The sequence below is a fragment of the Geotrypetes seraphini genome, chromosome 15 (assembly GCF_902459505.1).
Source record: "Geotrypetes seraphini chromosome 15, aGeoSer1.1, whole genome shotgun sequence".
In the NCBI taxonomy this organism is placed as follows: Eukaryota; Metazoa; Chordata; class Amphibia; order Gymnophiona; family Dermophiidae; genus Geotrypetes; species Geotrypetes seraphini.
In genome coordinates this window covers 10,326,471-10,352,552 of record NC_047098.1, presented here as the reverse complement: position 1 = coordinate 10,352,552, position 26,082 = coordinate 10,326,471, and the positions used below count along the sequence as shown (strand labels likewise).

At 44.0% G+C, this 26,082-nt stretch overlaps 1 protein-coding gene across 7 annotated transcripts in view; it reads left to right on the top strand.

Annotated features, from left to right (window-relative positions):
• The window catches only part of CAMTA1 (calmodulin binding transcription activator 1), a 1,525,397-nt gene extending 1,499,982 nt beyond the window's left edge, over positions 1–25,415 (top strand). For all 7 annotated transcript variants that reach the window (XM_033922054.1, XM_033922049.1, XM_033922047.1 and 4 more), the window contains one exon: positions 25,181–25,415. In XM_033922054.1, the coding sequence (XP_033777945.1) occupies positions 25,181–25,244 (64 nt within the window). In that variant the 3' untranslated portion in view covers positions 25,245–25,415. The remainder of the gene's footprint in view (positions 1–25,180) is intronic.
• The last annotated feature ends 667 nt before the right edge of the window (positions 25,416–26,082 follow it).

Below are 26,082 nucleotides of genomic sequence, written 5' to 3'. Positions count from 1 at the left end.
GGGTTCTTCGTAGATGCTACCGATACTCGTAGCAGTCACCAAGAAATCATAAGGAGCTCATTAGTATTTAAATGAGCTCTCCTTGCAATGCACGAAAGGGAACGCCCCTGTTATAGGTTCATAATTTTCCGGCAGCTCTGGAGCTGCCGGTAACTGTGGTGGGTGTCAGGTCAAAAGCGTGCCGGGACAAAGGCGCGCCCAGACAATTGAGCGCAGCCCGTGCCGCTGCGCCGCTCTAAATTACTGTTTTTAGTGCTCCGACGGGGAGGCGTGGGATAGACATTGCGCCGCGTTGTGGGGGCGTTGTAGGGGGTTGTAACCCCCCATATTTTACTGAAAACTTCACTTTTTCCCTGTTTTTAGGGAAAAAGTTCAGTTTACAGTAAAATGTGGAGGGTTACAACCCCCCAAACCCCCCATAACGCCGGCGCGATGTCCATTAAATAAACTGGGGGGTTCCCCAACAAACCCCCCGTCGGAGCCCCTAAAAAGTGTAATTTAGAGCGGCGTGGCAGCACGCACTGCACTCAATTGTCGGCGCGCACTTTTGTCTTTCGCGCCATTGTCTATGAACCACTGTGGTACGTGTGTTGTGTGAGGCAATGCCCGTAAAGAAAAACATTTAGAGGGCTGGCAGGACGAGCAGGTGCTGCTGGCTCAGCTGTGAATGACTCTTTTTAAAAAAAAAAAAAAGGCACAGGTATTGCGTGCTCACAGAAAACACGCACAACAGCTGCGCCCTTCTTAAAAAAAGAAGCTGATCACAGTTCTAGAGCCGGCAGAGGAAGCCGCAGATCAGCTGAGCTGGAAGCTTACTGTCAATTATCTTTGTAATGTTATTTGTATATTACGGTTTCTGAATTTTTATAAGGGTTCTTTGAAGCCACCTAGAATTGCAAATAGTGCAGGATATACTTTTTAAATTTAAATTAATAAATAAAAATATTTCCTCTGATTATCAAAGCTAGGTTACTATTGCATGAAGTTGATAGAGAATTGGATGTTGAATCATCAACTTAAATTGAATAAGGCTAAAACTAAATTACGTTTATTAAATCATCCTAATGTGAATTGTGAAACTAAAGTATTAACCATAAATAAGATGGATTATCCACTGGCTAAAGTAATAAGAATATTAGGAGTTCATTTTGATCACAACCTTTCACTATTACCTCAGGTCAACTTGTTAATTAAAAAAAAAAAAAGTCTTTTGATCTTTTCTGGAAACATAGAAGAATTAGAAAGAAGATAAGAATCAATTCTGCCTTGTAGTTTTGTCTCAACTGGACTATTGCAGTGTCACCTTTTTAGATTGCCCTAAATTTATAATTAAAAACCTCCAAAAGCTACAGAATACAGCCATTAGATTAATCTTCAGATTGAAGAAAAGTGATAAGATTACACTTTATTTAAGAACATAAGAAGTTGCCTCCGCTGAGGCAGACCAGAGGTCCATCTCGCCCAGCGATCCGCTCCCGCGGTGGCCCATCAGGCCCATTGCCTGAGCAGTGGTCCCTGATTAGCTCTATAACCTATCTCCTCTCCTATCCCTATAGCCTACCTCTACACCTATCTATACCCCTCAATCACTGGCTACCTATAGAAGGGAGAATACTTTATCAATTCTAATGTATTCTATTTAAAATATGGTTTGGAGAAACTCCTGATTATGTGCCACATCTCGTTAACTTTTCTAACAATCCATCTTTGAACCTAAAAAAACAATGATTATTTTTCGGTATCCAGGTATTAGGAAAATTACCGTATTTGCCGGCGTATAGGACGACTGGGCGTATAAGACGACCCCCCAACTTTTAGTTAAAAAATAGAGTTTTGTGTTATACTCGCCGTATAAGACGACCCCTTCTTCCGCACACCTCTACCGCCCCGGGTGCAGCACAGCCGGCCAGGTTCCCTTACTTTTGTGGCACTTCCCCGACCGACCGACAACAGCCCCGGTCCGACAAACCTCCCTGCCCTTAACCGCGAATCTAAATTACCTTCTTACAGCTGCTGTAAGAAGGTATTTAGATTCGCGGCTACAGGGCAGGGAGGATTGTCGGACCCGGGCTGTTATCGGTCGGTCGGGGAAGTGCCACAAAAGTAAGGGAACCTGGCCGGCTGTGCTGCAACCGGGGCGGGGCGGGCCGCCCCTCTCTCTTGGTACCGCGAGGCTACTCTTCTTCTCCCTACCTTCTCTGCTTGCAGCACAGAGCCGAACGGAAGTCTTCCCGACGTCAGCGCTGACGTCGGGAAGACTTCCGTTCGGCTCTGTGCTGCAAGCAGAGAAGGTAGGGAGAAGAAGAGCCGCGCGACTGAGTACATCCAGCCCCGCAAGTAAGGGCATGTAAACTGTACCCGGCGTATAAGACGACCCCCGACTTTGGGGAGGATTTTAAGGTACTGAAAAGTCGTCTTATACGCCGGCAAATACGGTAGATACAATAGAACTTTTTATCTCCACGTGGACATATCAAGCAACATATTACCAACTAATATTCACCAGCAATCTAATTGTAAATGTTTTTTTTAAAAAAGACCTAAAGACCTATTTATTTCAAGAATTCATTACTAATAATTCCTAAATATTGTAATACTGGTTGTATCACCATAACTACTTATGGAAACCGCTGTGAACTTCATGGAGGTATTGGCAGTATACAAATAAAGATTGGATTGGATTGTTAGGGGCAGAGCCATCACTCAGCAGGTTAGTGGTAATACTCAGTTCGGTAACCGGTTGAGGGACCCTTTTACCAAACTTTGGAAAAAGTGGCATTAGTAAGTGCTTACGCATGTCTAGGGTTACCACACGTCCGGATTCACCTAGCCATGTCCTCTTTTCAGAGGACTGTCTGGATGGCTTTTCAAAACCCGGCACTTTGTTTGGATTTTGAAAAGCTAGTAAGATCGGGGGCCGAGTCTGGCATGCCTCTGCGCATGCGTGGATGCGACACGGTGATGTTACACACAAGCGCGCATGTGTGGGACATCATCACGTTACATTTGCGCAGATGCATACCAGACCCGGCCCGAAAAGACGAGTTTTGCGTGGGCCTGGGATTAGGAGATGGAATGGGGTGAAGCCAGGGTGGAATGGAGCGGGGCGGGGTAAAATGAAGCGGACCTGGGGTGGAACGAGGCAGGCCTGAGGGCAAACCAGGGCAGGGCCAAGTGTCCTACTTTACCAGATGCAAGATCTGGTAACCCTACGTGAGTCATTCCCATGTGCTAAGGCCATAGGTAAAATAGCTGCTTTTTCTATTTTCTGTATTGATGGACATGCACTAATTTTCCCATTCACTTGTGGCCATTAGTGGATGAGCACTCACCGATACCTGTTTTGTAGATGGTAAGGGCTCATGCACTAACCAGTTAGGATGCGATAATGTAGCTGTGTTAATCGATTAGCACAATATGGGGCTGATTCTACAAATGGGTATCCCCATTGTAGGCGACGGTAGGTGTCCCACTGCCGTCTCACAGTCAATCGGGATGCACGTTTTTAGAAAAAATGCCGGCAGGGAAGGACGCCTACATTGTAGGCGTATGTCGTACACCTACGGAGATGCTTGTAGACGCTTACGGATGTGCAAGGCCTGGCATGGACGTGGTCTCCACCGTAAGTGGCCTTGGGCATCCGTAAGTGTCCCTATGTGTTTCCATAGGCGCGAGGCCTGTCAAATGCTGGCCTACATGTAAGGCACCTGTTAGTAAAAGTAGACGCAATTCTCTACAGGACGCCAATGTGCGATCGATGGCCACTTCATAAGTGGCCACCAAGATCGGTGTCCTTTAGAGAATCAGGCCCTACGTGCCTATTCTCTGACCTGTCCCAGCGCTAAAAAATAGTTTTGGGGTGGTTTTTTTTGTCAGTAAATGCAAGGATTTATTTTAAGTTTTGTGTTATGATTTTTTTTCCCCAAAAATCATCTTTATTGCGAGATAATCACAGACCAAAAGTACAAGAGCAAAATATCTAGCCCATCCAGTAAAGTGCAAACAAGCAAGACAATACGTGAATGGAGAGAAAAAGGTAAGAACAAGGAAATACAATAGTCGCAAATGTGAACATCTGAGGTCTGTGACTGTCAGATACCAACATAGGAAATACGTGCCAAATTTTTTAATATGGTTTATCAACCCCCCACATACTGTTAACAACAACACCTCCCTCCCCCAAACCCCAGCCAGTTATTTGTTCAATACAAGACTACATTGGTGAGTGAGTCTATGCCAATAGGGTTCCCAAGTCGCCTGAAAGATATGCCAACGTTTAGAAGGGCTGTGGAGTCGGAGACAATTTTGGGTACTGGAGTCGGAGTCGTGGGTACCAGAAACTGAGAAGTCGGAGTTGAAAGATTTATCTACCAACTCCACAGTCCTGCTAGGGCTGTGGAGTCGGAGTTGGAGTTGAGGAGTCGGAGACAATTTTGGGTACCAGAAACTGAGGAGTCGGAGTCGAAAGATTTATCTACCGACTCCACAGCCCTGACAGGTGTCAGTTCTCACAGCTCTCCTCTCATATAACAATGCTGTGAAAATAGCCTCTTTCTGGCATGCAAAAGTGGGAGGGAACACATCCCTCCATCTACACAAGATCACCTTTTTTGCCACTAGTAAAGCCTTAAGAAGAAATAGCCTCGACCCCTCTGATGGCAGGGTGTCTAAAGACTGGCTCCCAATAAGCAATGTTTCAGGCTGAAAGGGTAAAGATACCCCCCCAACACCTCTCGATAAAAAAAGTATGTAACTATCTCCAGAATCTGGTTAATTTCGAACACTGCCAAAGCATGTAGGCCAAAGTCGCTCTAGGAGAGTGGCATCAAGGGTATCTGTAGGCCGTCCTTCTCGATATGACCTCCAGGGGGATATATATGCCCATAAAAGCAACTTATAGTCCAATTCCTGGAACATTGTGTTAACTGAGGTCTGAGGGAAGAGATACGCAGAGTAGCATCCTTAATAATAGAGGGATCCAGCCTATAACCCAAATCAGTGCCCCAAGCTGAAGCCAAAGTAGGAAAAAAGATAATTCCGACAAAAGCTCCCCAAATCAAAGGTAATAGTGACTCAATTTACAAACAAGCTTCAATCTCTCTCGGTCTTTCTTCGAAGACTTAGTAGCCATTTCTTCTCCATATTTGTAAAGAAATCTGTCCATGAACATTAGATCAAGCAGGGAGATAATCTTCAAGAACTCACAGAGTCACCAGGAAACCCTGAGGGAAATAGTCTGCTGGAGAGAGCCAGGAGGCCCAAGTTAAGCACAGCCTCTCGGCTCACTGCATCATGTCATGTCCCCCAAAAATGTATTTTATTTTTTAGTGCGTGGGATGAAATTAAGAGGTGATAGGCTTAAGATTAATCTAAGGAAATACTTTTTTACTGAAAGGGTGGTGGATGTGTGGAATAGTCTCCCAGTAGAGGTGGTGGAGACAATATCTGAATTCAAGACAGCATGGACCAGGCATGTGGGATTTCTTAGAAAGAGGAAGAGATAATAGTTACTGCGGTTGGGCAGACTTGATGGGCCATTTGGCCTCTATCTGCCATCATGTTACAATGTTTCCATAACCATAAAGTTCTATGACATCACAATACAGGTGTAAAGAGCCTTAGCCAATAGGGAGAGGAGAAGATAGTGGATGGGCCATTTGGCTTTTATCTGCCACCATGTTACAATGTTCCCATAACCATAAGGTTCTATGACATCACAATTCAGGTATAAAGAGCCTTAGCCAATAGGGAGGGGAGAAGATAGTGGATGCTGAAGATGTGCCATTTGGCCTTTATCTGCCTTCATGTTTTCTATGTTTCTAACTTAACTGCTGGAATATCTAGTCCCCATAGTTGCTTTGAGGGCAATTCTGTAACTGGGCAGTAGAAGCCTATTCAACAATGGAATCTAGGGCCCTGATTCTATAAATGGCACCTACTGTAAGTTGTAGGTGTCACTGAGCACAATTGTCAATCATCCATTAGGCACCGTTTATAGAATCTTGCCTAGCAGTACATAAGCAATCGTAGACCCCGGTAAGAGTTAAAAGCTTAGGTGCACTCCCATTTAGGCCAGGCTTTACTTGGCCTAAATAAGTATGCCTATGTGAAACCATGCCCCAAATCCGCCCAGATTCCACCCCTAACCATGCCTACTTTCTGGAAGGCTTTTAAAATTGTTTTTAATGGCACTTTCAATTATCAGCGTCGATTAAGCTAATTAAGAAAATTAAGTTAGCCGAAAGAGTGGTCGATCATTGGAACGAACTCCCAATGCAGGTGATTGAGGCCAACAGCATGGCAGATTTAAAAAATAAATGGGATATTCACGTGGGATCTCTAATGATGTAAAGGAGGGGATGGGTCGGCAAAATCAGGGCGAAGGGTCACTGGAGTGGGCAGACTTGATGGGCTGTGACCCTTTTCTGCCGTCATTTTTCTATGTTTTAGGTGCCATTTATAGAATCAGGGCCTAGATGTCTAGATTCTGTTGTAGAACACTAGTGTAGCCCAGCATCGACGCCCAATATCTAGGCACCTGCCTTTATGCCATAATGAACTTGGAAAGTAGAACATACGCAGTGAAGAAGCCTCTGGTGCTCAATGTCCTTTATTGTATATCAAGACGCGACATGATCGTGTTTCGGCCCCAAATGGGCCTGCCTCAGGGGTCTATAGGCAGAGCAATGTGAAGTCTACTATTTTCAAATCAGTCAGAGATCAATCTTGTAAATATATTGAATGGCTCTGAGAAATGTTGTAGCAAAAATTGAAAACGGGAACAGTGCTGCTTGGATTTAAATAATTAGAAAAAAACCCGAGTTATCATAGAACAACCACTAAACTAGTAGAAAAAAAAGTTCTATAATGTCTATGTCTTGCAAATTGTGAAATGCAACCACTGGAGCATAGAATTAGATGTTACTTAAAAATTTTTTTGTGTGTAGGGAGATCTCAGTGTGGATTGATTAGTCAAGCAAACGAAATACTACAACCCGTGAATGGGCGACAGCCCAATGCATCACACCATCATGGATTTTTCCTCTGTGTGATACAAATCCAGTGAAAAAAACGTGCAGTAACACTCAAAACAGTAATCACTAACATATATGTTCACAGTGTTGCGTTAACACAACTTGTAAGGCAAAAAAATACTGCACAGCCCTGAAATCAGTAAAAGGAAACGGGACTACTTATCTTCATAAGGAGTCTGAAGATATCAGGACTCCCAAAGACACTTCCGGGCCAATAAGCCCAAGAGGTAAAATACTGCACTGCTGAAAAAATACCTCGAAAGGGTAAGTGGTTCAACTGAGCTTCAGTTTCGGATAGACCTCCTCCTTCAGGAACCTCCAATGATTTGTAAGCTTGAAACCATATTAGCAGCAAATACGCTGGTAAAAAACCAAGCGTGACCAAAGCACTTGAGAGACAATACTCAGTGAGATCCTTATGAGCTTGGATTTAAATGCAGCGGTCAAACTGATCTTTGGGCTGAGGAAGTTTGACCACGTGACACCCTACTACCGGCAGCTGCATTGGCTGCCAATGGAGGCGCGCGTAAGGTTTAAATTTGCCTGCTTCTGCTTCAAAGCACTACACGGACTTGCCCCTAAATATATAACTGACCTTTTCGTCTTCTCAGCCAACAGACACAAGAGAAGCTCACATTCCAACTTCGTTTCCCCCCCAGTGAGAGGTTGTAAACTGAAAAAACACCATGAACATCTTCTCTCGCACCAAGCAGCATCATGGGGTAAAGACCTAGAACAATTGCTTTCGCCCACTACTTATGAGGAATTTAGGAAACGTTTGAAAACACACCTGTTCCTAAAGTGTCTAGACAACTGATCCTCTCTTCTCTCTCCCCTCTATAGCGATTAACTTGTTCTATTGATCACTCTCTCCTCAAAAATTGATTTCCTGTCCTATTAACCCTCTTTCTTCCTCCCCTCTTAAAGTCAATCAATTTGTACCTTTGCTTAATCTTTGTAAACCGCGTAGAACTTCACGGTATTGCGGTATATAAGCTGTTATTATTATTTAAATGGCAGGCAAAAATGAAAGTGAAAGTACCTATAGACTCCTGAGGCAGGCCCATATGGGCCCGAAACACAATCGCGTTGAGTCTTGATATACAATGTAATGTAATTTATTTCTTATATACCGCTACATCCGTTAGGTTCTAAGCGGTTTACAGAAAATATACATTAAGATTAGAAATAAGAAAGGTACTTGAAAAATTCCCTTACTGTCCCGAAGGCTCACAATCTAACTAAAGTATCTGGAGGGTAATAGAGAAGTGAAAAGTAGAGTTAGAGGAAAAATAAAAATAAAATAAACATTTTAACAAGACAGCATTGATCTAAATACTTTGGAAGGTAGAAGAGAGGAGAGAAAGGAATAGAAGCAGAAGGGGGAGCCGTTGAACAGTAGAATTCTGGAGAAATTTAAATGATAGAAATAGAACAAAACAAAGACAAAAGGCAAAACAATAGATAAGATTAAAGATAAATCATAAGCTGGAAAGAAAAATAAAATAAAACTTTGTCTTCAATCCACGGTTTCAGCGTCAGTGATGAAGTGGAGCAAGTAAGTTTAGGAGGAGCGATTGACGTTTCCAGAAAGGGCTTCTTCAGGGAAGAGACTTGGCAGACAGTCCCAGGATGCCTATGTCTCCTCCCCTGCGATGTTCTCCCATCCATGCATTCCCTCCCAGACACACTGCCCGTGCCCCAGCCGCTCCAAGGAGGCTGCCCCAGATGAGGCCCACGGTGAATGCAGGATTCTCTCCTCTGCGGGAAAGCCGCCCGGAGCTGACAGTCGATCTTCTTAGCGGATTGCATGGGGGGAAGAGTTATATATATATATATAATACAATATAGGACTTTGAGCACCAGAGTCGTCTTTGCTGTGGATTTTCTACTTTCCAAGTTTTGGGGAAGTTTGCATCTTCTGTTTTTCTGAAAAATGAACTTTGTACCATAGGCATGTGTGGTAAAAAACACAAAAATTCCACAATAAACTATTTTTTGTATATCATTCTTCATCATGTTGCTTCATCCTTAATATCATCATAAGTATGGCATTTCTTGGTTAACAGATGTCTGGATTTCCCCCCATCACATCCTCCTTTTAGAGGACATGTCCGGGCATCCAGACAGCTTTTCATAACCCGGCACTTTGTCCGGATTTTGGAAAAGCTTCCAGCTAGGAGCGACGTCGGGACAACATCTGCGCATGGGTGGCTGCAATGTGGTGATGTCACGTGCATGCTGTGTGTGATGTCATCACGTCACACTAGCGCGTGCGCAGTGAACAGGTTGATGGGACGGGGCTGGGGGGGACGGGACTGGGGGGGGCGGGGCCCTGGATCCAGAAACTGGCGACAGAGGAGATGGGAAAATACTGTCATGTTAAGACTTTTCATTCTCCGGGATTCGTCGAGACGCAGCTGTGCCGCTTTTTCCGCTATCACTATCTTTTACTCAGGTGCGCTGAGCGTTTTGGCGCACATTGAGCATGTGCTAAATCGACACGTGCGTTAAACGCTAACGCATCCATAGGATAACATGCACATGTTAGCGTTTAGCTCGAGTTTAGCATGCGCTAAAAAGCATATGCGCACCTTAGTAAAAGATGGACTAAATTTAAGGGGTTTTCCTGTTGTTCTGGGAAAAAGTGAGATGGACCATTATGGAAAACATCTTTGTGTATTCATGTGAAATGATATAGGAAGTAAATGACAAACAATAATTCCACACAAGCTGAATATCAAAAATATTATAAAACACCTAAAAAGATATTCATATACTCACTTCCCTTGCCAGAGGCTTCAATTAAGTAGGTTTCTCAATTATACGGAGAAAAGACCTCAGTGTTCCAAGAGGAAAACTCAGGGAACTTCTATGGCAATTACAAAATCCTTGGTCTATGCAAAACTCCGTTCAATACTTCCAAAAATCTTTCAAATATAAGACCTGCACTTATCTTTTAGTGGTATCTTTCTGTCCTCTGGTGTGGGCAAGATCACTGCAGCGCAGTTTCACTTAATCCAGCATAGCACTGGAGATAATCAAAAAATTCCCGACAGGCCCTGTTTCGCAACCATGCTGAATCAGGAGAATTTATCCATTTGTTCCAGGGACTCAGTTCCAGGCATCTCAATCTCTGCCATTTCCATGCATTCCTCAAGGACTTCCAACTCTGGAACATTCACAGAATCGGTGCGGTTCCTACTTTGTGCCTTGTCCTTGCCTGGCCAGAAGTCCTAGAGGAATGCATGGAAATGGCAGAGATTGAGATGCCTGGAGCTGAGTCTCTGGAACAAATGGATAAATTGGCCACCCGGATGTCTCGGGACTCAAGGATCTCCCATACGAAGAACGGCTTGAAAAATTACAGCTATACTCGCACGAGGAGCGCAGAGAGAGGGGGGGACATGATCGAGACGTTCAAGTATCTTACGGGCCACATCGAGGCGGAGGAAGATATCTTCTTTTTCAAGGGTCCCATGACAACAAGAGGGCATCCGTGGAAAATCAGGGGCGGGAAACTACGAGGTGACCCCAGGAAATTATTTTTCACTGAAAGGGTGGTTGATCGCTGGAATAGTCTTCCACTGCAGGTGATTGAGGCCAGCAGCGGGCCTGATTTTAAGGCCAAATGGGATCGGCACATGGGATCTATTCACAGGGCAAAGGTAGGGGAGGGACATTAGGATGGGCAGACTAGATGGGCCTTGGCCCTTATCTGCCGTCTATTTCTATGTTTCTATGTTAATTCTCCTGATGCAGCATGGTTGCGAAACAGGGCCTGTCGGGAATTTTTTGATTATCTCCAGTGCTATGCTGGATTAAGTGAAACTGCGCTGCAGTGATCTTGCCCACACCAGAGGACAGAAAGATACCACTAAAAGATAAGTGCAGGTCTTATATTTGAAAGATTTTTGGAAGTATTGAACGGAGTTTTGCATAGACCAAGGATTTTGTAATTGCCATAGAAGTTCCCTGAGTTTTCCTCTTGTAACACTGAGGTCTTTTCTCCGTATAATTGAGAAACCTGCTTAATTGAAGCCTCTGGCAAGGGAAGTGAGTATATGAATATCTTTTTAGGTGTTTTATGATATAGGAAGTGTCATCCCTAGTAACTACTAAGATGGGAATAAGGGGGGTTGATCTAAGAATTTTTAAAAGATTCTAAGTGAAATCATGTGGTGATGTGATAGTTCAACCAAGATACCCCATATACATAAAAACTTTGCATTAGCCAACCAGATTGAATGAGCTAAGTAAGGTTCTCATAAAGCACCCATGCATCGCATCTGATTTCCTTTATGGATGAGCCCTGTAAACTAACTCCCTCATTTACTAAGCTGTGTTAACCTTTTAACACCATTAAATCGCATTAACATGCATAGAGGTGAGGAGTGGCCTAGTGGTTGAGCTTCTGCCTCAGTTCCCTGAGGTTGTGGGATCAAATCCCAGGGCTGCTCCTTGTGACCCTGGGCAAGTCACTCCATTGCCCCAGGTACAAAATGCCTAACCACTTTAAGTGTGGTTGTATAACTACAAAAAGGCAATATACTAGTCCCTTTCCCTTTATCTGAGTGAAATAAAACATGTGTTACATGTGGAAATGTTTTTTTTTATTGCAAGGATCACACATATACATAAACAGTACAAACATGGAAAGGGTACTTAGATGTTCCTGGGGGCATAGCTTGGGCAGAGTAGAGGTGGAGTTATGAAGCATACATGTATTTGTAAAATATTTGGATGCACACATAGGGCCTCATTCTGTATAGGATGCCAGTATCAGTATCACGTGTCAGTCACGCACCGGCATCCTATGCAAAATCATGCCTACAGTCCAGGCGTCTACAGAGATGCGTACCGACACTTAAACCCACCCAAGGCCAGTTCCGGGCCAAGCCATGCCCACATCTCGCCTTGGGTGTGCTTAGGCGTTCTTGCGTGTCTCTGTAGAATCGCTCCAGAGCCCTATAATGGCATCCTGCTTCGGGGAGCTTGTTTTTTTTTTAAAACGTGCGTCCCGATTGGCTGCCCGATGGTGGTAGGACGTCTACCACCACCTGCCATCGGGGCGCACATTTTCGAAAATCGGACCCATAGATTACTTGAACGCATTTGCAACAACTTTGATGTGAATGTGTGCGTTAGAATTTGCATGCTATCAACTGGAAAAAAACAAAAGGAATTGACCCCAAGATATCCACAGAGAAGAAAATCCAGAGAAAACCAAAAAAAACTCTGTGGAGTGACGATGTTCCTAAATGGACTTTATTTGAAAGAGTCAAAGTTCCAAAGGTACACCAAAATCATCCACATAAAATAATTTCATCCACATAAAAATAGGTTATCCACATAAAAGCCTTAAAGGACCTAGTCCGCTAGGGATACAGGTCCCAACACGGTCCGCATTTCGACAAAAAATCTTCTTCAGGGGTCCCTGGGGGTCCTATAAAGGTGAATACGTGGGAAACAATTGTGTGGCGAGCCGAAAGTGACACACTGCTTGCTTCCGGTTCACCACACAATTGTTTCCTATGTATTCACCTTTACAGGACCCCCTGGGACCCCTGAAGAAGACTTTTTGTCGAAACGTGGACCGTGTTGGGTCCTGAATCCCTAGCGGACTAGGTCCTTTAAGGCTTTTATGTGGATAACCTATTTTTATGTGGATGAATTTATTTTTATGTGGATGATTTTGGTGTACCTTTGGAACTTAGACTCTTTCAAATAAAGTCCATTTAGGAACATCGTCACTCCACAGAGATTTTTTTGGTTTTCTCATGCTATCAGGTGAACCTGGGAGCCTGTTTTGTAGTGGTGCATTGGTACTTTGTTGCCTTGATAAAATAGGATTTGAACAGGTGTTTTTTTTTTGTTTGTTTTTTTTTGGGGGGGGGTTTAATTCTCATGTGCTTGCCCTGTTATAAAATCAAGCCCTTAGGAATAGGTCCCCTGGAGAGTAAGAAGGCTTGTATTATTTAACATGTATTAAAGCAAATTAATGCAACTTAGTAAATGAGGGCCTATTTCACAGAGTCTCAGCATAAGGGATATTCCAAAATAATCTTGTTTCATTTACTTCTTGCAGGAACTGGATATCTGTAGATCACAAAGTTGTGTTTTAAATTCCAGACTGCATGATCTGGGCTGCTGTTCTTATTGGGCTTTTCTGTCTTTTTTTTCTACTCTTTGCGTCCCAATTGAGATTTTTGGAAAGCGCCAAGATATCCCACATCCTTCTTTTCTCACAAGTCACTTCCGACCTCAGAGCAACAGGTAACTTCCTTCAGTGACATAGCTGGCTCCTCCCTCCGTCTTGCTTATTACCCAGCCCGCACATTCTAAGCCGCCTTTTGCAAGATGCAGCCACTCACTCATAAAACACATCCTTGGCTGGCCTTTCTTCTGAAAGTATTTTCTAACTGAGCTTTTGCCGTCTGCTTCTCTTAAGGACTTTCATGCTGGGGAGAACCCTTTTTGTTCCCACATTCCTGGACTTTTAGACCCATCAGAAACCTCCTCAACCCTTTCTTCACTATTTACCAAGGGAATGCAATCAGAATCTGCTTCAACCCTTTCAAGTCACTTTACCAAGGGAATCCAAGTTGAGGCACTTACAGACTCAATCCTGGTTTTATTTTTGTGCATGCATGGACTTGTGGTTTGATGTTCCTGAAAAGATCAGGACAAACCCATGCATGCAGTGGAGAAAAGCCAAGATCAGATCATCCTGCCTAATAGGCACTTCTCTCCTTCATTAGTGGCTTCCCAGCTTTGCTTCTCAACACCCTCTTCAGTAGTTCAGTTGTTGAAGTGTCTCACACGTCCTTCTGGGGAACATGAACCATGTAGCTTGGTAGACGGCTGCAAGCTACAGTGTCTACTCAGTCCTTGGGGTAATACCCACCCAGTTAGATTTTTAGGATATCCATAATGGATACACTTGACGTAGATCTGCATACGAGGCAAGTAGTGTATGCAAATCTCTCTCATTCATATTTATTCTGGTTGGTATGAAAGTCCAGCTGTCTGGGTGTGACCCAAAGGCTGGGTTGAGCCCCACTGCTCTGAAGACATGACTTGGACATAAGAAATTTTTAGTTTAGTTTATTAGATAGATTGTGAGCCCACCGGGACAGATAGGGAAAATGCTTGAGTACCTGATTGTAAAAACCGCTTAGATAACCTTGATAGGCGGTATATAAAAATCCTAAAAAAAAAAAAAAAAATTAGGATTTTATATACCGCCTATCAAGGTTATCTAAGCGGTTCTACAGTCAGGCACTCAAGCATTTTCCCTCTCTGTCCCGGTGGGCTCACAATCTGTCTAACGTACCTGGGGCTATGGAGGATTAAGTGACTTGCCCAGGGTCACAAGGAGCAGCGCAGGGTTTGAACCCACAACCCCAGGGTGCTGAGGCTGTAGCTCCAACCACTGCGCCACACACTCCATACTGGGACAGACCAAAGGTTCATCAAGCCCAGTATCCTGTTTCCAAGTACCCTACCTAGATTCCAAGTACTAAAACAGATTTTATGCTGCTTATCCTAGGAATAAGCAGTGAATTTCCCCAAGCCATCTCAACAATGGCCTATGGACTTCTCTTTTAGGAAATTATCTAAACCAGTGGTTCCCATCCCTGTCTTGGGGGACCCCCCAGCCAGTCGGGTTTTCAAGATATTCCTAATGAATATGCATGAGAGAGATTTGCATATAATAGAAGTGACAGGTATGCAAATCTCTCATGCATATTCATTAGGGATATCCTGAAAACCCGACTGGCTGGGGGGTCCCCTAGGACAGGGTTGGGAACCACTGATCTAACCTTGGGACACATTCAGCCAGTCAAGTTTTCAGGATACCTACAATCAGTGGCATAGCGAGGGTAGGAGGTGGCCAGGTTGGTGGTGCCCCCGCGTGCCCTCTTCTCCTTCTGCCCCCCCTCCTTCCATGCCAAGCACCTCGCCACACTCGTGCCTCCCTTTCCACCCCTGTACCTCTTTAAATCTTCACCAGCGTGAACAGCTTCTTCAGCCTGCTGCTCATGCCGGCATTCCCTCTGATGTCACTTCCTGGCCCCGTGACCCAGAAGTGATTTCAGAGGGAGCCAGGCCTGCAGAGGAGCGGGCTAGAGTAGTTGCTCGCGCTGGTGAAGATTTTAAAGAGGTACGGAGTATAGGGGAGGGGCGAAGAAGTGCCGGCGCCCCCACCAAGACTGCACTCGGGGTGGTCTGCCCCCCCCCCTTTATTACGCCACTGCCTACAATGAATATGCATGAACATGCACTGCTTCCATTGTATGCAAATTTATCTCATGCATATTCCTTGTGGATAGCTTGAAAACTTGACCACTGGGTGTGTCCAAAGGATTGGGTTGAGAACTCTGACTAGGGCTTTTAGCCCTAGAGCTGCTAACTCCAGTTCTACTTATGCTTTCTGGAGAAAAAACATGACCTGTTCATTTTTTAAAGCTACTTTTTTTTCATTGGTCGTGATATTCTTGCTCCAAAGAAGTTTCCCCCTTCCGGAGCCTATCGACTCTTACATTGCTGGTCCTGGAAATCGTGTTGCTGAATTTATGATATTACAGCAACCAAAGGCAACCTCATAGAGTTAAGATCACAACCTCAAAGGAGAATGATGCAGATGAAGAAGCTGAATCATTTTTTTTCCACACTAGCCCCAGGATGAAGGCTCCGCTCTAACCATGAAGTCATTCTCAGCTGCCTTTTCTCTGGTTCTGGCTGCCATTTGCACAAATTTGGATTTGTGGGCCGTAAGACCCTGACGCTTTGGCTCGCTGCTATCATCAACATTATCACATTGCTTCAGTGCACTATGATGCAAATTTCTGGCAATGCATGAACATCAGCGTTTCGACTTACGAGAATCTCCTTGCAACGGCTCTGAGCATTTTGTGGTTAGCTAGGGTTGTCCTTTTCACCCCCCACCCCCCCAGCTAGTTGGGTTTTCAAGATATCCCTAATGAATATGCATGAGAGAGATTTGCATATAATGGAAGTGACAGGTATGCAAATCACCTGGAGTTTTCCAGTTCTCCAGTTCATTATCATTAGTTCCTTTAAAAGTCAATATGATGGTATTATAGATTCTTCAGTTTTGAATACAGATGGTGGACTATGAACTTTGTTTTCATGTTAAAGCTAACTTTTCTTAGAAGCTGATGCATTAAGCTGCAAATGTTTTTGTATATGTGAAAAAATGTGCCAAATAATCAAAAAGGTGGAAAAACACTGAGTTACACCTTTTGCATGTAGTTCTCCTACTGTGAAAACTTTTCGTAGAAATCCAGCTGTTTTGCTGTAAAATTCTGGGGTGTGGGGATTATGCATTTACTAGTCATTAAGCCCATTACATTAACGGGTGCTAGAATATATGTCTGTCTGTCTTTCTGTCTCTCTCACTCCCGCTGTGTGTCTCTCTCTCCCTGGCCACCATTCTCTGTCTGTCTTCCCACTGTGTCTCTCTCTCTCCCTGGCCACCATTCTCTGTCTGTCTTTCTGGCCCTCTCCCTGCCCCTGTGTCTTTCTTCCTTTCTTTCTGTCCCTCCCGCTGTCTGTCTGTCATTATTTCCCTCCTTTTCCCTGTGCAACATGTTCACCCCATTTCCTTGTGCAGCAGCAACAGCATTTCCCTCCTCCTCCCCCCCCCCACACTTTCCTTTGCAGAAGCAGCAGTGGTATTTCCCTTCTCCTCCAGGTCCCTGTGAATTAGTAGCAGCATTTCCCCACCCCCCCCATTCCCTTCTCTCCCCCCCCCCCCCACTTTCCTTTGCAGAAGCAGCAGCGGTATTTTCCTTCCCCTCCAGGTCCCTGTGAAGCAGTAGCAGCATTTTCCCCCACCCCCATTCCCTTCTCTTACCACGAGCTGTCCTGCTCTGTTCGGCCCCTCCCTTCTCTTAACAATCTGGCCTGCTCCGTTCGGCCCCTCCCCTTCCCTTCCCGCGGTGTAGCCTGCGTTCCAGTAGCTGGAGTCATGTTCTTTTTCGGCTCCCCCTTCCCTTCCCGCGGGCTGGCCTGCTGCGGCCGAAGGTTTTTTTTCAAGTTAAAAGTGCTGGCGGCGGCTCCTCTCACGATCCCCACCAGCGTCAGAAGCCTTCTCCGACGCTGGTACAGGCTCGTGAGAGGAGCCGACACCGCAGCTTGAGAGGTGGAGAGCAGGGAGTCCAGCGCTGCCGGCCAGTTTGCCGAGACCGCTATGATAGACGGAGTGAGGGACCCATGCGCACTCTGCCGACCACGGAACTACAGATCAGGCAACACGGTGGTAGAGTGCGCATGCGCGCTTAGCGTTTTATTATATTAGATTGAAATCCAACACTAATGCTGAGCTGCAAAATAATGCATAGCAACTCACTGAAACTGAGGGGTCTTTTTATTAAGGTGTGATAACCAATTTAGTACGCACTAAAGATTACTGCGTGCTAAACGCTATGACATCCATTATATTCCTATGGGCATCTTAGTATTTGGTGGGCACTAATCTTTAGCACGCTCTAAATCGGTTAGCACACCTTAATAAAAGGTAGAGTTATGAAGTCGCATTAGGCTTTTTTTATCCCCGGCCATGGCGATATTAGCTCCAACGCTCAAAGGAATTCTATGAGCGTTGGAGCTAATATTGCCATGGCCAGTGATGATAAAGCGTAATGTGGCTTCATAAAAGGGGGCCTAATTTTTAAATTGTCCTTTTGAGGACAGATCCGGGGAGGTCCGGACGGCTTTTCAAAACCCGGCACTTTGTCTGGGTTTTGAAAAGCTTCCCCCGAAATTGTGTCGCGCAGGAGGGCACGGATGCCTAACCACAGCAAGCAGCGGGGGTGGAGCCTAGGGCAGGTTTAAGGGCAGGACTGGGGTATAATGGGCGGATCTAGGGAGTCCAGATTTTACGAATATAAAATCTGGCAACCTTAATAAAAGGACCCCTGAATTTGTAAAATGAAGCATGCGAAAGAAGGTCTCGCAGGCCTATTTCCCTGCCCCTGCACACAAAAAAAAGATAAGCACTTTTCAGTGAGATGTAGTTGTTTTTTCCTTCTAGAGACTTTTGTTATAGGAGGCTCATGGTGACAAACCCATCTCGAAGCAAACAAACCAAAACTGCAGGCGTGTACACGATGCAGGCAAATTTTATTGTGACAAATAAATTATATCTAAAAACCTTTTTACCAAGCAAGGGACCCAACACGGTCCATGTTTCGGACAACCTTTATCAGGGGTCCGTGGTAAAAAAGAAAAGAAAAAATTGTCACAAAAAAAGCTGGAAAGATAACGTCGTATATTTCGCTGAAAATCGCAAATTACTATGGATAGTCGCCAAGGTAACAGACAAACCCATCTCCCCATGGCGGCCTACCCTGTTGATCAAGTGACATCCTCTCCCTCATGTCTGTGCAGCCCCAAAATGGAAAAGAAAAAGTGGTCTGTGCAGCAAGCCCTATCCCCTTAAAAAGTAATCACTAAAGTTCTTGTGATGCCCCTCCCCCTCGTTGATAAGGGCCTGTACGAAGTAGGTAGGAGTGATCATATTCACTCCTACCCTACTAATACCATCTTAGAAAATGGTGCCCTTTACCCCAGGTGCTACTATAGTTTTGTTCCATTGATAGAGCAGACCTCTCTCCTCACTGCCCCCTATCTACAGCCCCTGGCCAGTCTGTATACCTGTTAGGGCAGGGGTAGGGAACGCCGGTCCTCGAGAGCCGTATTCCAGTCGGGTTTTCAGGATTTCCCCAATGAATATGCATTGAAAGCAGTGCATGCAAATAGATCTCATGCATATTCATTGGGGAAATCCTGAAAACCCGACTGGAATACGGCTCTCGAGGACCGGAGTTCCCTACCCCTGTGTTAGGGGATTGTGTGTTTTTTTTCCCTATGTCTCACCATATCCAAAATCCATTCAGAATCAGACTCTAACCATGCCTACTTTCTGATAGGTGCCTTAGAATAAGAACATAAGAAATGCCTACACCGGATCATACCTGGGGGTCCATCCAGTCCGGTGATCCGCACACGCGGAGGCTCAGCCAGGCATACCCTGGCGAATACATTAGTCACTCGTATCCCTCCATGTGTCCCGCAAAAAGATGTGCGTCCAATTTTTCCTTAAATCTTAGAAGTGGTAGGTGCCTTCCAACTAATTACACCCCCGCATAAGGCTTTTTTATCGCCAGCCATGGCGGTATTAGCTCTGACGCTCGCATAGGACTTCTGTGAGCAACGGAGCTAATACCATCATGGCTGGTGATTAAAAAGAAAGCCAAGCACAGCTTCGTAAAAGGGGTCTAATTTTTTAAAAAATTATAATTACTTATTAATGGTACTTTTCATTTAACGTTGCCAATTAAGCTTAATTGAATAATTGGCTAGGTGCGCCAATCTAGTCGCCTAACTTCAGACGCCTTTTATAGAATGTAGTCCACTATGCGAATGAGTTACTATTTTTGATTTGTCATTATAAAAACAAATGCTAGGGCGACATGCTCGCAAAGTTCCACTTGGAAGATGGAAACGGTCCCGAAACGGTGCTTCCATCAAACACTGAGCTCTTGACTGTTGATGCTTTTGAGAACAAAGACCCACTGTACGAATCTTCAGGGCATAAAGCACAAGGTCCAGATGCAATTACAGTCGGTGGCTGGCTCCACTTTCTCTGCAGCAGCTGGTCCAATCTTGCTTTATGCCCCGATATGCATGGAATTGTGGTTTTGCATTCCTTGAGGAGATTATGCCACTCAATCCAGTGTTTTATAAGCCTTGGTTTTTTTCATATGATAACATTTATTTCCTGGGGTTTATTTAACTGCCTTTGTGAACTGACCATCCTAGCGCAAGAAGTTTGTGTCATGCATCTGTTTTGTGTTTGTTAAATTTACAGAATCCTCTGAGCTTTTCGGTTCTTAAAAAATGTATAGGATTAATGTTATGATGATAAACCTGGCTTTAGAAGCATAACAGGTTTTCACAGATTTTTCTTTATTGGCAATTAATATTCGTTCCTTATTCAGCCTTGCAGGAAAACAAAGTATAAATTTACCTGCGGGTGAACTGCACTACAAAATCATTGCAAAAAAATTAAAAAGAAAACAATACTATATAGCAAAACCTTGATAGACGCCATAAGATTGCCTTTTTAACTCTGTTTATGACCCCCAAACACTGATTTTGATTGCAATTAACAAGCTCCACCTGCCAGCAAATCAGAGAATGGGTACAGCTTAAAACTGTGATCCAAGCTCCTGGGTTTCTTTCCCACCTCATAGTGCCATTTCAATTTAATCACTGCCCCTGCTCATTAATTCCGTTCCTATTGGATGCTTACTTTTGGATGTTTTATATTTTATCTTAAATTCTATTTCACCTGCTTTGTTTTTTGTACCAAGAAAAAAAGTAAAATGTCTTCTTTGATTTATTTTAGGGTTATCATATAAATGTTAACATAGTAAATGACGGCAGATAAAAGACTGTGTGGTCCATCCAGTCTGCCCAACAATCACATTCATTCTCAAGGAAACAAATCAGTAATTATTCTTTTTCTTGCTAGGTTTCAGTATAAAATGTCTTCCCCTCACCCAAGATTGGTAAGACTTGTACTCAGACTATTTGAATATGGTCTAAAGACCACCAGGTTTTCAGGATAGCCCTAATGAATATGCATGGAGAAGATTTGCATACCTGGCACCTCCATTATATGCAGATCTCTCTCATGCATATTCATTATGGCTATCCTGAAAACCCAACTGGCCTGGTGGTCCTCCAGGACAGGGTTGGGAACCACTGGTCTAAAATACATATACTCTGTAATTGATCCTGATCCTTCTTCGACAGAAAGTCAAAGGCAGCATGCTCAGCTGACTGATGCTGCTGCTGGCGGCCCAAAGATTGCAAGTGGCAGCCAGCAAGGGGGAGAAAAGGGAGAGAGAGAGGTATTCATTTCATGGTGGGGGAGAGAAATGATGCACTGGATTGGGGGTGAGGGAGGGGTAAGGGAGAAAGCTGCCAAATTGGGGAGGGAGGGGGAGAGGGAAGACCAGGGAAGGGAGAGATGCCAGACTATGGGGAAGGAAGGGGGGGAGAGGAGAGTTGAGATATGCCAGAGCATGGAGAGAAAGGGATAGATGGAGGAAGAGGAGAGTATAGAGATGCCAGAGCATAGGGGGAGAGGGTGATATGGAAGGGAAGGAGACAGAGATACTAGACTTGGGGAGAGAAAAGGAGATGAGAGAGATGCTAAACCACAGGGGGGAGGAGGGAAGAATGGATGGAGAGATGGAAGGGAAAGAAACATGCCAGATCATGGGGAGGGGAGGAAACAGATGCCAGATGGTGAGGTGGGGGAAGGGAGGTAGAGATGGAAGGGAAGGAGACAGGGATGACAGACCGGGGGGGGAGGAAAGGAGAGGAGAGAGTTGCCAAACCATGGGAGGAGGAAGAGGGGAAAGAGAGATGGAAGGGAAGGAGACAAAAATGCCAGGATAAAGGGAGGGAAGGGAAGGAGACAGACATGCCAGACCATGGGGTGGGGGGTGGAGACAGAGACAGGAGAGATAAAAATGGATACGGGTGAAGCCGGAATGAATCTTATAAAAGGAGGAAGGCACAGGCTGTATGGAAGGGAGAGAGAGAAGGAGAAAGTTAATGGAAGAGGAATAGAAAGAGAGCAGATGCCATATGGAAGGGGGAGAGGGCAAATGCTGAATGGAAGGTGGAGGGAGGGCAGACACTGGATGGAAGGAGCAGAGAAAGCTTACAGTGGATGGAAGAGATAGAGAAAGAGGGCAGATTCTGAATGGTTCAGAGAGAGGACAAATATTGGATATTTTGGATGGAAGGAAGAGATAGAAGAGAAGATGAGGAAAACAGAAACTAGAGATGACAAAGGTAGAAAAAAATAAATTTTTATTTTTCTGTTTTTTTGCTTCAGGTTAAAATAGTATTGTAGCTGTGTTGATAAATATTTATAAACAGAAAATGGAAATAAGGTGATCTTTTTATTGGACTAATTTGAATACAATTTTGACTAACTTTCAGAGGCCAAAACCCCCTTCCTCAGGTCAAGACAGGACACTGTAACAGAAGTATACTGTACTGACCTGAGGAAGGAGGTTTTGGTCTCTGAAAGCTAATTGAAAAAATGTGTTAGTCCAATAAAATGTTGTTATGATTTTCCATTTAGGTATAAGTGGGGTATAAATTTTTTAAAAAATAAATTATTTCATAACATAATTGATTCTGAATGACCTCTGAAGCATAAAGAAGGAAATCCAGTTATATCATTAGTCTTATAGATCCGTCCCCTTTTTAAAGTGTCTACTCCACCACCTTCCTCTTGCTCAATGGTACGAAGGCTATCTTGGTGTCCTTGGCACTTCCCAGCCTGTCTGTTGGGCGGAACTGGGTTCCTTACTATACTTTAGTTCTGTTGACTGAGCAAACGCCTCTCCACACCACCCCCTATATACAATGTGGGTTTTCCCACCAGCAGGAACTATGAACTGTCCAATTGACCTTAGTTCATGGGCTCCCCCCACCTTTATGATAAGCTGGAGGTTTCCATCTTATTACGGCTGGAGAATTATATGAAATGGTTGCATGACATAGGAGAAGGGTTTGTTTTGACTTCTTGAGAAGCATGCTTGCCGTCTGTCTCTTGACGGAGCAAGAGTGACGTGTTGATCTCTTAGTGACAGCTGGCGACTGGTTGATGGTAGAGATAACCAAGCACCAGGCTCTTTTTATTTGCAGACTGATTGATTGGTTAATTAGGATAAGCTAGGGTTAGGGTTTATTAATCGCCTTTATGAAGTGGTTCTCCAAAGGCAGTGTACAACTGGAGAACAACAATAAAAAGATTTGAACATAATGAAAAGTGTGATAAGCACAGAAAATTCTGAGTTAAGGAGAAGTGAAGAGAAAGCCAGAATTGATATGGGATATTGGGTATTATGATGGTAAGGAAATTTAATAGATTAGATGGGCTTGCTGTCTATATCTGCTGGAGCATTCGGTATTACTAATATCTGTTTTAAAGGTTTGGAATATAAGCTAGTGTTTTATTCAATCACATCCCTTGTGATATGTCATATGATGACTTTGCACAAGGGTTAATGTCATTCACAGAGGAAGTTAGAAATGTGGGTTACCATTAAGAGGTATTATTTTACCACAAGTTAACAGTAAAATAACACATCTTAATGGTAGCCTTCAGCGATAACTTATCTTATGTTTGGTTTTTATAGTCTGCTTTATCTCTAAATAGGTCCAGAGCTGATTAATAAACCCAAATCAGAATTATACACTAAAAACAATACCTTTAATTAAATGTCTCTAGAAATTGAAATCACTACTGTATGTAATAAAAGTTTAGGACGATCAAGCCACTTTGACATCACTGATGAGGTTGGCTCTTAGGCATTGGCGGAATGAAAGCATTATGACATCACAATATCAGCTCTGGGCCAGAGACTGGAACGTTACATTAAGGAAGGGGAGCGGTGGAAGTTATCAACGCGGGCTACCGGCCCATTATTTTACTAGTTAAGCCCCCCCCCCACTTTACTTTCTACAGATCGCTCCTCTTTTTTATTATTTTTTTGGGGTGGCGGGGGTTAACTTTTTGGTGGGGCTTATCTGGAAAAGATCCAAAATCTCCTCTCTTGCGTGGTTCTGTAAAAAAGGGGGAGGGAATAAGATAGCCTACGATTATGATTTCCCCCCTAAATGCCATTTCATCAAGAATATTTTTCCTAACATATATCATCTAGAGATGCATTTATGTTAGAACTAAATGAAAAATGGTAAACGTGTTTGGGTTTATATAAAAAAAAAAAAATTGGTGTTTATTTTGTTTCATTTTTAGCACAAGCTGAGGTTGTTTTAGAAGACAATGTGGGCTACTGTTAAGTTGCATTATTTTGCCACAATTCTCAGTACAAAATGAGACCCTATGCTAGAATAATGCAACTTAAAGTAGCTGGCGTTGATTACTTCCCCCCTTATTCACAATTTCCAAATGGAAATTCCAGTGTGGACGCATGTAAATGACATCCACATATAAAGGGTTCAGTTTCTATGTGGATGTCCATGATGCGTAGACATTGCAAGGGGGAATTGGGGGTGCTATGTGGATATCCATGATGCGTAGACATTGCAAGGGGGAATTAGGGGTGCGATGTGGATATCCATGATGCGTAGACATTGCACAGGGGAATTAGGGTGCTATGTGGATATCCATGATGCGTAGACATTGCAAGGGGGAATTGGGGGTGCTATGTGGATATCCATGATGCGTAGACATTGCAAGGGGGGAATTGAGGGTGCTATGTGGATATCCATGATGCGTAGACATTGCAAGGGGGAATTGGGGGTGCTAATTGGATATCCATGATGCGTAGACGTTGAAAGGGGGTATTGGGGGTGCTATGTGGATATCCATGATGCGTAGACATTGCAAGGGGGGAATTGAGGGTGCTATGTGGATATCCATGATGCGTAGACATTGCAAGGGGGAATTGGGGGTGCTAATTGGATATCCATGATGCGTAGACGTTGAAAGGGGGTATTGGGGGTGCTATTTGGATATCCATGATGCGTAGACGTTGAAAGGGGGTATTGGGGGGTGCTTTGGGTGCTGCCTAGACAGGTCAAGAATCTACATATGTATTCCCCATTTCTGAAAGGGAGTGTCTCGGCCTGAAGAGATGAAGTTTGTGTGGGGCTGGGTTTTGGGTGGCAAAACAGGGCGGGGCTGGGGGGGCAGAGCGGGGTGGAACAGGGCGGGGTCAAACCAGATGAAAAATCTGGTTACCCTAATATTGGCCTTAATACGTGAAAACAAGTTAATCACCAGAAAGCACTTTAATGTGGTTTGCAATATGCATCTTCACATTTGCTAAGCATGTATTAGGATATAACGGTTTTCAGTAGAAATACCGTCCCTTGTCGTCCAGAGACAGTGCAATTAAATTTCCTCTAGCACAGATAAATGCCATGAAACAATTTGAAGAGTCTTACCTTGTCTCCATGTGAATACCTTGGTTTTGATGGAGGGGAAAGTTTTGTACTGGGGGAAGTGGGATGGGTTTGAGTAACAATATTATACTCTCTCTTCTTTCTGTTTTCAGAGTGAAAGACTTGAGAAAGGCCAAGGAACCTGAACACATCCAACAGCATCCCAAAGCAATGTGATATTGCTTTTCTGACTGTTTTCATTTTCTGTTTTTTAGCAGAGACATGCAACAAGGACAAAATAAAAACCACAAAATAAACCCACACAAGAAAACAAACAAACAAACAAAAAAAAAAAAAACCCAACCCACAGCACTGCAGGTTTCCGAAGGCAGCCTGCAGGATTTTAATCAGTAATCTTTTCGTTCGCTTGCATTTGCACTTTCATGGACAACTTATTCCTTTCTTTGGCGAGATCTCCTGTGGGATCATGGTGGGGAAGAGAAGAGAGTCTGGAGAGGAGTCGGCGAGTAGCTTCGTTTTCTCGGAAATGTGCCATCTTGGTTCGTACAGGGGGCTGTATTCGAATGGTGTGGAACTGTACAAATGTTATACCAAAAAAAAAAAAAAAGAAAAGCGAAAAAAAAAGTACGAAAAAAAGGTGTGCATGCACAAGCAACTTGAGAATGGGGTTCTGCAGCTGGCAATCATTTCTAAGAAAATGACTCGGGATTTTAAAGATGGAGCAGTTATGGAAATTCTACCATATAATTCCATTGGGTTTGTGCTTAAAAGTTTCTCTTTTTCCTATCCTCTGTTCATTAGGGGATTGCTCTTTTCTTTTGTCCTTTGATAGGTAGTTATGTTTCTCTAATCTCTCTATAGCACACTCAATGCAAATTTTTTCCTCCTAATATGCAGTGGGGGGGGGGGGGGGGGCAGGGATGGAGCCAGAGTGAGGAAAATGGACTTATTTTTCAAACACATGTGCAGAAGACTGGGGTGGGGTGGGGGGTGGGATCAAATGAGGTCACACAGGGGAAACCAACAGGGGGTGATGGCTTGAGCGAAATCTAGA